Source organism: Anabrus simplex, chromosome 1 (assembly GCF_040414725.1).
Source record: "Anabrus simplex isolate iqAnaSimp1 chromosome 1, ASM4041472v1, whole genome shotgun sequence".
Taxonomy (NCBI): Eukaryota; Metazoa; Arthropoda; class Insecta; order Orthoptera; family Tettigoniidae; genus Anabrus; species Anabrus simplex.
In genome coordinates this window covers 137682523-137696729 of record NC_090265.1, presented here as the reverse complement: position 1 = coordinate 137696729, position 14207 = coordinate 137682523, and the positions used below count along the sequence as shown (strand labels likewise).

General features: G+C 37.3%; 1 protein-coding gene across 1 annotated transcript in view; it reads right to left on the bottom strand.

Annotated features, from left to right (window-relative positions):
* Nup160 (nuclear pore complex protein Nup160) overlaps window positions 1-14207 on the bottom strand; it is a 358544-nt gene that overhangs the window by 68618 nt on the left and 275719 nt on the right. The window contains exon 16 of the mRNA XM_068225252.1: window positions 3615-3911. Within this exon, the coding sequence (XP_068081353.1) occupies window positions 3615-3911 (297 nt within the window). The remainder of the gene's footprint in view (window positions 1-3614; window positions 3912-14207) is intronic.

Genomic DNA, 14207 nt, shown 5'->3' with positions numbered 1-14207 from the left:
AAAACTAAAAATACACTTTTCTTTATTTTTAATAGGATAAAAAAATGACCATTTTACACTTCTGTACATGTTAAGTTTTATGAGATAAACTGTAGAAATTTTCATTTTAAAATTATAGTCTTTCAAAAAATTCACCCCAATTTGCCACTCCTGTTTAACCGCCATTAATTGAATTTTCCAAAAGCAAAAATATACGTGTTTCTATATTTTTAAAGGAGATCCCATTTACAAATTTTCAGTTCTGTAATATCTTCAGTTTCTGGGATATATGTATCCTCATTAAAGGCATTCAACCCATTATTCACCCTTTTACACCCCTCCTATTGGGATTTAGAGAAAACAAAGAAATACGTGTTCCTTTATTTTTAAGGGAGATTCTAAACACCAATTTTTACATCTGTAAACGTTTAAAGTTTTAAGATGTAGACACACTCATTTTAAAAATTCACCCCCCCTTTTCACCCCCCCCATTATTTGGATTTTCCAAAAACGAAAAAATACCTGTTTCTTTATTTTTAAAGTAGATCCCAAATACCAATTTTCAGGTCTGTAATATCTTCAGGTTCTGAAATATAAGTAGCCTCATTAAAGGCATTCAACCTATTTTTCACCCTTTTTCACCCTTCCTATTAGGATTTTCCGAAAACAAAAAAGTACGTGTTTCTTTATTTTTAAAGGAGATTTCTAAATATAAAATTTTACATCTATAAACTTTAAAAGTTTTGAGATACAGATACACTCATTTTAAAAATTCCATCCCCCTTTTCACCCCCCATTATTTGGATTTTCCCAAAACGAAAAAATACATGTTTCTTTATTTTTAAAGTAGATCCCAAATACCAATTTTCAGGTCTGTAATATATTCAGTTTCTAAGATATAAGTATTCTCTTTAAAGGCATTCAACCGATTTTTCACCCCTTTTCACCCCTCCTATAGGGATTTTCCGAAAACAAAAAAATACGTGTTCCTTTATTTTTAATGAAGATTCTAAATACCAATTTTTACATCTCTAAACTTTAAAACTTTTGAGATATAGATGCACTCATTTTAAAAATTCACCCCCATTTTCACCCTCGCATTAATTGGATTTTCCAAAAACAAAAAATATGTGTTTCTTTATTTTTGAAAGCGATCAAAAGTACCAATTTTGAGGTCTGTAATATCTTCAGTTTCTGAGATATATGTATTCTCTTTAAAGGCATTCAACACATTTTCACCCCTTTTCACCCCTCCTATTGGGATTTTCCGAAAACAAAAAAATACGTGTTCCTTTATTTTTAATGAAGATTCTAAATACTAATTTTTACATCTCTAAACTTTAAAACTTTTGAGATATAGATGCACTCATTTTAAAAATTCACCCCCTTTTCACCCTCGCATTAATTGGATTTTCCAAAAAAAAAAATATGTGTTTCTTTATTTTTCACAGCGATCAAAAGTACCAATTTTGAGGTCTGTAATATCTTCAGTTTCTGAGATATAAGTAGCGTATCCGGATTAAAGGCATTCAACCCCTTTTTCACCCTTTTTCACCCCTCCTATTGGGATTGTCTGAAAACAAAGAAATACGTGTTTCCTTATTTTTAAAGAAGATTCTAAATACCAATTTTCACATCTGTAAACTTTTAAAGTTTTGAGATATAGAGCAACTCATTTTAAAATTTCACCCCCCTTTTCACCCCCTTAGCGACGGAATATCCAAAAATCCTCTCTTAGCGAGCACCTACATCTTAATATGAATATATCCCCAAAATTTCATTTCTTTATGTCCAGTAGTTTTGGCTCGGCGATGATGAATCAGTCAGTCAGTCAGTCAGTCAGTCAGGACAAGCTACTTTATATATATAGATTTATATATATATATATTTTTTTTTTTTTGAGAATGAAACGTTTGTAATTGAACATTTTAATAATTTAATAATTCATCCTAAGATACATTATGATCATGAAAAAAAACTAGAAGTTAAGGATTTAAATAATTATTATTGCTATTTTATTTCATTGTTATAGAAGAATAGTTTAAGTCGAATTATTGCAAGATTGTGATTGGATGAACTTGAGAGTTGATTATAAAAAAAAAAAAACTTAATTACATTTAAGAAGAAATGGATATGCTGGTAAACTAGAAAAGAGGAGATGCAGTTCCTCAGTCGATCACACGTTTAAAAAAAAAAAATTGTTTTTCTGAACATAATATTTATCCCTGAAAGATGTGCAGCGAATCAGAAACTTATTTGACACTAATAGTGAAATGTGGGAAGGAGAATATTCGTCCTAACCAAAATATATGTTGGCGGAAGAAGGTTTATTCTGTCGGGTCAAAGAAGAGAGGTAAAACTACAGATATATATATCATATAATATAATTGCGTGGTTGCATGATAGTTAATGATGGCATATTTAAATGGCTGTTGACTGTGGAGTAACGAAAGAGGAAGATGCCGCGGGGCAAAGCATTAGTTACATTTATTGGGCTCCTATTCGTGCGGCAGTTTGAGGAGACAAGCAACCGGTGCATTTATTTGGTCGCCCAACGTAGCGCAATGTGAAATATCGGTGCAGTACTGAGTGTAGAGATGAAAAACTGTAACGTTCATTCGTTGATTGTAAATGTGGTGTTCCTACCCAGCCAATAGCCGTATTTCTCACATATCGGTTACTTTGAAATCGATATCCAGCTTGACCAATCGTGTACATGTATGGAAAATGGCTACCTGAACCGTATCCTGTAATACAATCTGCGCACCCCAATAATTGAAGATATTTTAATACAAAATTGGCTTTAATTTGCTTTTTATGTATAAGAAATTAATCCTATATAATGACGTTCAGTACTGGTACAGCAAAACTGAATAAGGTACGGTATCTTTACTTACTGTTGGGTAGGCAACCCGCTCGTCAGAATTGTGACGTTTTTGCTTACTTTTGCCTGATTTGTTGAATATAAGCAAAAAGGCTACATTTTAATTCGCTACACTGAAAGTTCGAAATTCGTTACAATGAAATATTTTAACACACACTAAATAGGGAAAGGGGAAGGGGTCTGAAAATAATTTTGCTCTTCTGAACATTTTGTTAAACTGGCGTTCGTTGCAATAAAATTTTACTATATAATATGTCTCTGAGTGACCACTGATCACTCCTCCAGCTGAGGCGGTAAAGGCACGCTCGGTTCACCCAAAAGGACGTGGGTTCGAATCCCCGTCAGGAAGTCATAAAATTTAAGAAACGAGATTTCCACTTCTGGAGGTGCTTATGGTCCTGAGGTTCACTCAGCCTACACCAAAAATGAGTACCAGGTTAATTCCTGGGGGCAAAGGCGGCCGGGCGTAGAGCTAACCACTCTAACCCATCAAGTGCCGAGGTTACGAATAGTGGAAGCCTTTACCTTCTACCACTCGAAGGGCCTTCAGCTTTGCTTTGTATTTACATAACAATGTGATGATTTTAATACATATTAACCACGACAACTGCATTCTTCCTACTCAGGCAAATTACTGCAATATAGTAGTACAGTCCAGTTTCAACAAATAAGTATCTCATGTAAGTAGACCTTAACCTTCCATCATGTACTTAGTCTTAAATTTATTAAATTATCTTCTGTTGAACTGTACCTCGCTACCACCAAGCTTGGATATCACTTTAGGTTTCACAATCCAAGCATAATTAGGAGCAGCCAGACGCAATGAATTCATTCCAGCAAGGTAGCAGTCTGCCTGGTGTTTTATTGTGTATATTGTTGGATTGGAATCTTGTCCCAGACGTAAACCTTGCTCCACCATAGCATCAGCTGCTTTGCGAACATTTCCTTGTCTCATGTGGAAAGCATAAAGGAAATCATAATAAGACTGTTGAAGATCAGCAGCACGAGCCCGACTTAGCACTACTTCTTGAAGGTCCTCAAGCATAGACTGTAACACAAAAACAACCATTTCATTCACATACCCAATATCAATACAACAAACAGAACATACATTAATTCACTTTAACAGTAATAAGACAGTGTTGGGAAGATAAGGACAGTTGCTTTGAGAACATCTCCTTGTCTCATGTGAAAAGCATAAAGGAAATAATAGCAAGACTGTTGAAGATCAGCAGCACAGGAATCAAACATCATGCAGCCCCTGTTATGGAGGATATAAAAGTGTCACTCACAGGGTTAGTTGGTGTGTACATTTCTGTGACTTATTTGTAACAGCATTTTCTGGCTCAATGAGGAAAGCAACGCGGAAATAACCTCACTCCTCATTTTCCTTGCATGTCACATTGGTGATGACAGCTGATGGTGGAGCTGTTGGGGATCAACCAGCCTTCAGACTTAGGACTAAATAAACAAACAAACAAACAAACTTACTTACATACTCTTAAATGTAACCATGTTTTAATGTATGGCCTTGTCCTCGATTGAAAATTAATTCGCAATGAAATAATGAAAACTGTTACCAACCAAAATTACACTCATACCTACAACTGACCCAACACATATAACAAATTCATAATGCACATAGCACCTATTCTTCAATTAAATAGTTTTCAAAAATAAATGTATATCAAATAGAGCAACAATTGAATGTCACCATTTTACCACCTGACCATAGAATATAAGCTCTGAAATGTGCTGTGGAATACAACCTAACTAAAAAGATTGTGACTGGTGACAGTGTTACTTATTTCATTACGAAACATACAGTTATTGTATTTATGAGTTGGAAGACACTCTGCACCATGATTGGTGTATTGACTGAGTGTGGTAGAATCTGACCCAGATAAATTCAAAGAGAGTGGAGTATATAAAAATCACCTGTGAAAACTGTGAATGTTTTTACATTTGACAAACTGGAAAAGGATTTGACATCAGATTTCAAGAACACCTGGTGGCACTTACGCTACCTAAGCATAAAAAATCATCAGTTGCTGCACATCCACATGAGACAGGCCATGAAGTATAAAATATACTTCATTCTCTCACTGTTTTACACACACATCCAAAAGAGATAAAACTGAACATTTTAGAAACTCTACAAATTCATAACATCGATTAATAGAGCCTCAATACATACTCAATGACAACATTGAAAATTAATATTTAAAAACAATATATAGCTTTAACAACAACTCTTTATTTTTGAGATTACACACAAGTATAGTTGACCCAACATAGATGTAATAAATTCATAATGCATACAGGCCCTACTCTCCAATTTAATAAAATTCTTTACAAACAATTGTGTATCAAATAGAGCAATATTTGCATGTCATCACTTCACCACCTGATGATAGAGTATAAGCTCTGAAACACATTGTGGAATACAACTTAATAAAAAAAAGAATTTGTGACCGGTAACAGTATCAATTATTTCTCCTTCCTAATGAAACTGTCTATCGAGAGATTGACCCAATCACCAGCACAATAAAGATGAAGAGCTGGAGTTGCTTAAGTGCGGCCAGTATCCTGTAATCGGGAGATAGTGGGTTCGAGCCCCACTGTCGGCAGCCCTGAAGATGGTTTACCATGGTTTCCCATTTTCACACCAGGCAAATGTCGGGGCTGTACCTTAATTAAGGCCAGGGCCGCTTCTTTCCAATTCCTAGGCCTTTCCTATCCCATCGTCGCCATAAGACCTATCTGTGTCGGTGCGACACAAAGCAAATAGCGAAAAAAAAAAAGATGAAGAGAATCTTGTATTTCTTTCACATATTGTGACTGCCAAGAAACCGGATTTTACAACTAGTCTTGGAAAGAAGACAGGACAATGGATCCATGAAATTCAGCAAGATCTGAAAGCAGTTGGACTCGAGATGGCAGATGCAGAGAACAGAATTAAAATTAACACCCTTCTTAGGACTCACAAATTTTCAGCAGAAATGGCATACAGAAGGGCTACAGCAATTTTAGACGAAGTGAGAAAATTACGATCGGAACAAATGAAAAAGTACTGGGCAGATCACAAGAACCACACAGTACAAACTTCAAAGATAATGTTACTGGCTATCTACTTTTAGTGCATTTGGAGATGCAGAGGTACTGGAATTTTGTCCCACAGTAGTTCTTTAATGTGCCAGTAAATCTACCAACACGAGGCTGATGTATCTGAGCACCTTCAAATACCACCAGACTGAGCCAGGATCGAACCTGTCAAGTTGGGGTCAGAAGGACAGTGCCTTAACCGCCTGAGCCACTCAGCCTGGCAACCTTCAAAGAGTAAGTGAATGTGGAAGGACTCAAGTGGAACAATGTGGCCAATAAAGTTAATAAGTAATTATTTGATTACAAAACATACAGTTATTGTATCTACAAACTGGAGGACTCTATAACCACAATTGTTCCAAGAGAACTGACAACTTAGTCCCCTTCTTCAATAACCATTTCATTAGTTCAAAAGCTTGCAGTTGGGTGAAAACTTTGTTTGAAGAAAGTATATTTGATACAGAAAAGGTGGTATTTTATAGATCCTTATTGAATAGTTTTCTAGCACAAAACTGCATTGAACAAGCACAAACTAAGTCAAATAGCCTGGAACATCTTCAAAGATTTTCACTGGGAAATTTTAAAGCTGATCATTCTGAACTGATGAAAATGATATAAAGCACATAGCATGTTTCATAAAATAGTTTTCTAATCTTCAATTTTGTTTTCGTTCCATTGCACTAAGGAATAAGGATAAATGAAAGCAGGTAAGATTTTAGAAGAAATTTTGTGAATTATAAAGACAACATACATGAAAATAGCCAACCAAGATGCTTCATGACTATTTAGTCCCCTAAAACTGTAAGCTGAATTCAGTGTTTACTTACATAAATAAAATTTGTATGCTGAACATAATTATTCTGGCAAAATCTTCAGTTTATTATAAATATGAAGTGTAATATTTAAAATATAAAGAGTTTTCAGGTTTGCTGTTTGATTGGTTGTTTTGCTTCTTGTAACAATAAAACTGATGGACATGTTAAATTTCAAACCTAGAATTTACCGTTCAGAATTTTAAGTGTTCATCTTCCTGCTGGGAGAATGAGAAGAGAATTCTGCAAACAATTTCCTGGAGCCTGAGTGCCAATGCCTTATGGAATTGAGAAAATTGTGAATAAATTCAAGCCTGTGAGTTCAGTGCTTAACAACAACAACAACAACAACAACAACAACAACAACAACAACAACAACAACAAAAAGTTAAACAACAGTCTGTCTTAAACGACAAAAAATCCAGAATGTTTCAGAAAGACTTTAGTGATCCCCCCAAAACCTTTAAGAAAACTGGCTCAACAAAGTGAGGTTTCTTATTCTTCTGCATGGTGGATGGCAAGAAAACAAATTTAAGCCTTACTAAGTCACAGAAGTGAAAAGTTTAAACTCAAGAGATCCAGCTGCAAGAAAACATTATTGCAGTCAGTTTCTTCAGTCTGTCAACAGTGGTGAATTAAATCCTGAATTAGTGCTCTTTTCTGAGAAGGCATGGTTTTATATGTAAAGACGTGTAAATTAGCAAAATAACTAGTACTGATCATGTGAGAATCTAGAATAATTATTGAAACTCTAGTTTGTGACCTTCAAATAAGAGTTTGGTGTGCTATTAATGCCAATTTCTTCTTAACAACACGATTACTTCTGACCGATACATAGAATTAATACTGAAAAAGTTTCTCAACTGACTAAACAGGAAACGTCACTTGGATATTTGAAGCAAGACGGAGCTACAGTATTATACGCGAACCTTTTCTTGAGCCCTGAGCTCCCTAGTGCTGAATCGGTAGACCTCGGTTATCTTCAACATGCATACTGGAAATCTTTGAAACACAAACTATGAATCGCTTATTCATCGCTGTGCGATATCTGGCGTACACTTTACGAACTAGTACTGTTATTGTTTACACAGCAAAGCCAAACTATATAATTCATGCTAGTAATAAGATTCGTATCGAGAAATGTTATATAATGTTAAATAATGTATGTGTGACACAGTTGTTGACGTAAGATAATAAATGTTCGGAGAATTCATATCGATCGATCACATTATCTATTCAATTCAGATTTCATTTCCATCCAGTTGGCAGTATAACCGGAACCGGCAGCGCTCCCTCCTTACTCCTCACCCCGTAAAAATCGGGCTCAAGAAAAGGTTCTCGTATAATACATACCACCCATAACTCGATGAATGCAGAGCGTAATGTTTTCAGGAACAGAATAATTTTGCAAGTTTATGGGCAGTTCACACTCCCAATTTAATGCCTTGTGACTTCTATTTGTGGGGTAGTTTGAAGGATAGTGCACAGAAGCAACCACTGCACCACAGAAGAACTGAAATTTGCAAGCCACACCAAAATGTTTAAGATTCATGAGGCTGAATTGCAGAGTAAACCGGAATATCATCACACACTACAATGCTTGTCTACAGGCTGAGAGAGCACATTTTCAACTTTTAATGTGACAGGTTAAGTTTTATTGATTTTAAATCTGATTATCCATTCACTGAAGTTGATAGATTTTCTACAGGTGTATGGGAATAGTGTGATGGTAACTGTGCTCTCGTTTACCAACATGCAGCATGTAGGAAGGACCTGTACATATCACTACAGGATGGACAATGGAGCAGTGGATCTTAGCTTTCAGATTGTTCCTTTCACTTCTCTCCACTTCATTCAGATTGTGTTTATTTGAGCACAAACATAACCATTGATCGTACCATTATTCATGAGGTACGATCCCGGATAATAACACTGGTTGGTCTTTGACAAGTCTTTGTTATTGAAACTATTAGAACCAATAGCGGAGTTCATTTCCATACAAACAGGAATAATCAACAACATCATGAAACCATCACTTGATCAGAAATATACTTATTGTGCCTTTATAATACCCTAGCTAAACCAACACTTTGCTATGGATGTGAGGCATGGACGTTAAGATCTGAAGACTTGTCTCAAATTACAGCACGAGAAATTACATTTATGCGTCATACAGCAGGATATACAAAATCGGACCATAAAAGGAATGAAAAGGTGCTAAAAGAACTGAAAGTACAACCGATAACTGACTACATCTACAGCTATCAGGAAAGCTGGAAACGTCATATACAAAGGATGGAACCTGGTAGATTGCCAAAAGAGATTCTTCGAAACAAACCCAGAGGAAAAAACTGTAGGATGTCCAATGAAGAGATGGAGGGAAAATGCAAGACCATAACGGGATACTTGGCCCAATACTTGGAAGGAAGAAGAAGAAGAAGAAGAAGAAGAAGAAGAAGAAGAAGACGAAGAAGAAGAAGAAGATGATGATGATGATGATGATTTCCATACAATCTAGTAGAAGATCAAACAGGCAAAGTCAACTGCTCCAAGCTTAAACCTTTTGCTGGATCTCTTCCATGGTTGTAGTTGCAAGCATGCCATCACTGCCAAAAAGTAAGGTCCGTGAGATGTAATGCTGCAGATTGTATATGACAGTAATCATCACAAGGATAAAGAGGATTGTGGTCAGTAGAGTCCTAGTGGATGTTAACCTTGAATAGAGTCATTAGAGAACCCTAACTACACATCTTACACGGTTGGTGGTATTCAAGTACGGTACACGGAGCCAAGTTGAGGAACTCCACAACTAAATATTCATGCAGCACATACCAAATAAACTGGCATGGAGCATGACCAAAGGCTTCCTTCATACAGAAGAAAGCTAATTTAATGGCTCTCTCCTCTCTACATGTCTCCCAAGCTGAGGTGCCAACCTTTGAAGTGAGTTGACAGTAATCTCTGACCCACCTCAGAAAATTTTCTAGTCAAATCCAAACCATGCTCCTTCCTTAATAACACTCCATTTGCCCATCCTGAGAGCAATCTATTCTAAAGTATATCACATTACATAATAAAATTTGCACATTACCTACATCCTTTGTAGTTTGTTTGGCATCCACCAACTACGTTTCAGGGTAGTTTTCTAGAAGCACCCTTCCCCTCTATGATAACATTTTTGTTTTCTGAACCATAAGAGATTCCAGTGTAGATGTGCCAGAATTCTGTCTTATTTTTCTTTTCAACACTGAATACTTTTTCAGTGGGAGAGTTACTGTCAGGTCCACTTAAGACTGCAAATACAACATTACTCAAGGTTTTATAGTGGAGGAGGGCAGAGTAGAAATCCTTCATTCACAATTTCACAACGCTCACGGGTAGCAAAAGGAAGGAACGATTGAATAAGTTCATTTGCCAGCTCACAAGAACTGAAACAAGGGTTCAATGCTCAAAAGGATTACATTTTTCCTTCTTTTCTTTTTTCCATGATAATGTCACTTTTCCATAATAATTTCCCCTTTAACTGTAATACCGTAATCGTGAGATGAAATCCGTAATAATTATGTACAATCCATAATACTTGGCTCCTCCGCTGATGAATAACTTCATTTGCCAACTGACAAGCATTGAAACTAGGAAGGTTGAGCAGTAATGCTCGAAAGGATTACATTTTTCCTTCTTCCCTTTTTTTCCCCATGATGTCGCTTTTCCATAAGAATTTCCCCTTTAACTGTAATAACGTAATCATGAGGTGAAATCCGTAATATTTACAGACAAATAATAATACATGGTACCTCTGCTGATGCAAGATGAAAGCAGTAAAATATTGCACCTTAATTGTTGGAAGACAAAAACACACTGGTAGATCTTACGACTGACGATGCTGCTGCTGTACAGGCGCGGGACAAAAATTATTCCAATGATCTTTATGATGTGACGAAAGATATATATTGGATGGTAGTTAGAAATTAGTGTCAGGTCAATCCATGTTTTAAAAAATAGATTTCAAGATGCTTGAAGTGTGTAAGCAACGGCATTAAAGAAGTCCAAACAGAAGGCGACTGCAGGTCTTGAAGATCACCGAGCTTCGCAGATATGCTTGCACGTCATCAGGATCAGGCACTTCTGAATTCTTCATACTATTAACTGTTTTCTTCTCTTCAGTAGCTGTAATGCAGTTTACTAGACTAGCACTTGTTGGAACATCATAAACTGGTGGGTATGGATCTCACTTAAGTACTATAGCTAGCATTTCAGAATTGCCCTTTTATCATGCAGGCACTGCCCAATCTAGTCTTTTGCATATATGCAGTGTTCGGTATCCTGAACTGCCTTTGTCCGTGACTTTGCTAGTTAGTCGATATTCTTTTCACCCTCATGTGCAATTGCTCCAATAAATCATAGTAATTGTAATTTTTTTAAAAAATAATACAAGCTTTAAAGTTACAGTCTACGTCTTTGGTTCATTGAAAAAGCCATTGAAGGGTCGGTGCAAATGGTTCCAATCACAGCCAAAGAAATTATTATTATTATTATTATTATTATTATTATTTTTACAAGCGAATGGACCACTAAGGATCACGCTACAACTTCATTTCTTTCTCTTCGAGCGGAGTTTTCTCTGTGTCCAATACTCCTTCATGCGTTCGCTGGCCTGCTTCCGTTGTTCATCTGTCCAGGCTCTTCCGGTCTTCCTAGCTCTTCTTGCGGCTTGAACACCTTCCAAATTCTTCAGTGTGTTCCTAAACCTATTCCTTTCTAACAGCTGGTCTTCCAAGATGCTTAACCTTTCCATATCCTTCTTCGTTTCCTTAATCCATGCTGTAGTGGTCTTTTTTCTCCAGAAGTAAAATATCTGTTTGGTAAGTCTGTTTGCGTTCATTCTGTATAGATGTCCAAGAAATGCCAGCCTCCTTTTCTTCATGGTCTCTGAGATTCTTTCCACCTTCTGGTAAACTACTTTGTTACTCCGAAGTTTCCATCCGCTTTCAGTTTGGACAGCTCCCATAATTTTTCTGAGGATTCTTCTTTCCAGGACCTCTAGCTTCTCCAGCTTGTAATTCATGGACAGGCATTCACTGGCATACAGGCATTCTGTTTTGACCACGGTGTTGTAATGTTTTAATTTGGAATTCCAAGATAAGCACTTCTTATTGTAGATGTTTTTTGTCAAGCCATATGCTCTCTCCATTTTTGAGATCCGGTCTTCCACTGCAGCTTTTTCTAGTCCATTCTCCTGTATCGTCTCACCAAGGTACTTCTTGACCCTTTCTATCCGTCCTATCTCTGTTTCTAGGAATTTTGGTCCATCTTTGATGTTCGTCAGGAATTTGGTCTTTTCTGCCAAGATCCTCAGTCCTGTTTGGCTGGCGATTCTTTCCAAGAGGTTAATCTGGATGGTTGCGACCTCTGGACTTTCTGATAGTATAGCAAAGTTGTCAGCAAAAGCCAAGCAGTTGACTTTAATCCCACCTGATTTTCTCCCCAGACAGATCAGGATTATCCCTTGATGTTCAAGTTCTGAGTTCCATATTCTCACTATCTTTTCTAGGACACAGTTGAATAGGAGTGGGGATAGTCCATCCCCTTGCCTTATACCTGTCTTGATTTCAAATGATTGTGAGAGATGCCCGAAGAATTTTACCTTGGAGGTTGTGCCTGTTAGGGTCTCTTTGATTATATTTGCCAGTTTAGTTTTGACTCCAAATTCCCTAATGATCTTATCCAAAGTCTCTGTCAACCAAATCAAAGGCTTTTTTGAAGTCTATAAACGACACCACAATTTTCTTACCACTCAACATTCTGTGGCGGAGTACTGACTTCAGGTTGAATATTTGTTCGATACAGGAGCGGCCTTTCCTAAACCCTGCTTGGTATTCCCCTAGTTGTTGGTCCAGATTCGCTTCTATTCTATCAAGAAGCAGTTTTGAGAGAATTTTATAGGCGATCGGGAGGAGGGACACGCCCCTATAGTTGTTGACATCCTGCTTGTCCCCTTTCTTATGCAGCGGATGGATAAGTGCTGTTTTCCATTCTTCTGGGATTGTCTCCTTCTCCCAGATTTCCTTATAGATTTGGTGAAGATCATCTAAGATTTCCGGTTCTGCCCATTTCAACATTTCTGCCGTTATTCTCTCCACTTGCACTGTTGTTTTTGAGGTTTTCAAGAGCTTCCTTGACTTCTTCCTTTGTTGGTGGTTCGTCATCTTCTGAGTTCTCTGGTATGTCTGGAAATTCTAGTTTAGAGGTTGGGGAAGGACAATTCAAGAGAGTGTGGAAGTATCTGGCTAATATCTCACAGTTTTCTTGGTTGTTCAGTCCGATTTTACCCTGTTCGTTTCTGAAGCTCAAACTTGGCGCTTGGTATCCTTTGAGTTTTCTCTTGAATGTCTGATAAAAGTCTCTGGAATTGTTCTTGACAAAGTCAGTCTGGATCTCTTCCAGTTGAGCTCTTTCAAATGATCGCTTAGTCCTTCGAAATGTCCTGGATGTTTCTTTCCTCTGTTGCCTGAATTGTTCCATTTGTTCCTTTCCTCTGGAGCATTTCCATTTTCTCCATTTCTCGGACCTCTCCCTGAGAGCTTCCTCGCACTCTTCATTCCACCATATTTCTCTTTTCCTCCTAGCCTGTATGAGTGTTGTCTTTGCGGCTTCATTGATTCCTGTGCATAGTTCTTGCCAGTTACCCTTTCTGCTGGTCCGGATTTCGTCCCTGAAGTTTCTAATGATGTCTTCAGTGATGTTCATTTTGTTTGTGTTGTATTTCATTATTTTAGGTGGGTCTCTCTTTTGTCCTATTGGGAGAAAACGGATTTTAACTTTGGAGAGATAGTGGTCTGAATCAAATTCACCGTTCCTAATCACTTTGACGTTCATCACCTCCTTTGAGTTTTTCCTTGTTATCGCTACGTGATCCAATTGGAATTCCCCTAGTTCGGGATTCGGAGATACCCATGTCTTTGATTTTCTTGGGAGTTTCTTGAAGTGTGTTGACATAAGTTTCAACTGAAAAGCTTTGCAGAGTCCAATGAGCCTTTCCCCATTCTTGTTTGTCCTCTTATGTGCTGGATATTCCCCTACGATGTCTCTGTACTTTCGTTCCTTCCCAATCTGTCCGTTGAAGTCTCCCAGCAGGATTTTTACGTTGCTCTTGGGTATCCGGGTGATTTTAGTTTCCAGAAGATGCCAGAAGTCATCAACTTTCTGTGGGTTCTTCTTGTTGTCTTCGTTGATCGGGGCATGACAGATGATGAGAGTGTACCTCTTTGTCTTGCATTTAATAGTTAGTAGAGACAATCTTTCAGATTTTGATGTGAAGTCTGTGACATTGTTTACTACCTTCCTGTTTACGTAGAAGCAGGTTCCGAGCAGAGGCATGTTGGTGGTTGTTCTAATCGCCGGCTTTCATTTGAATATTCTGTATTGGT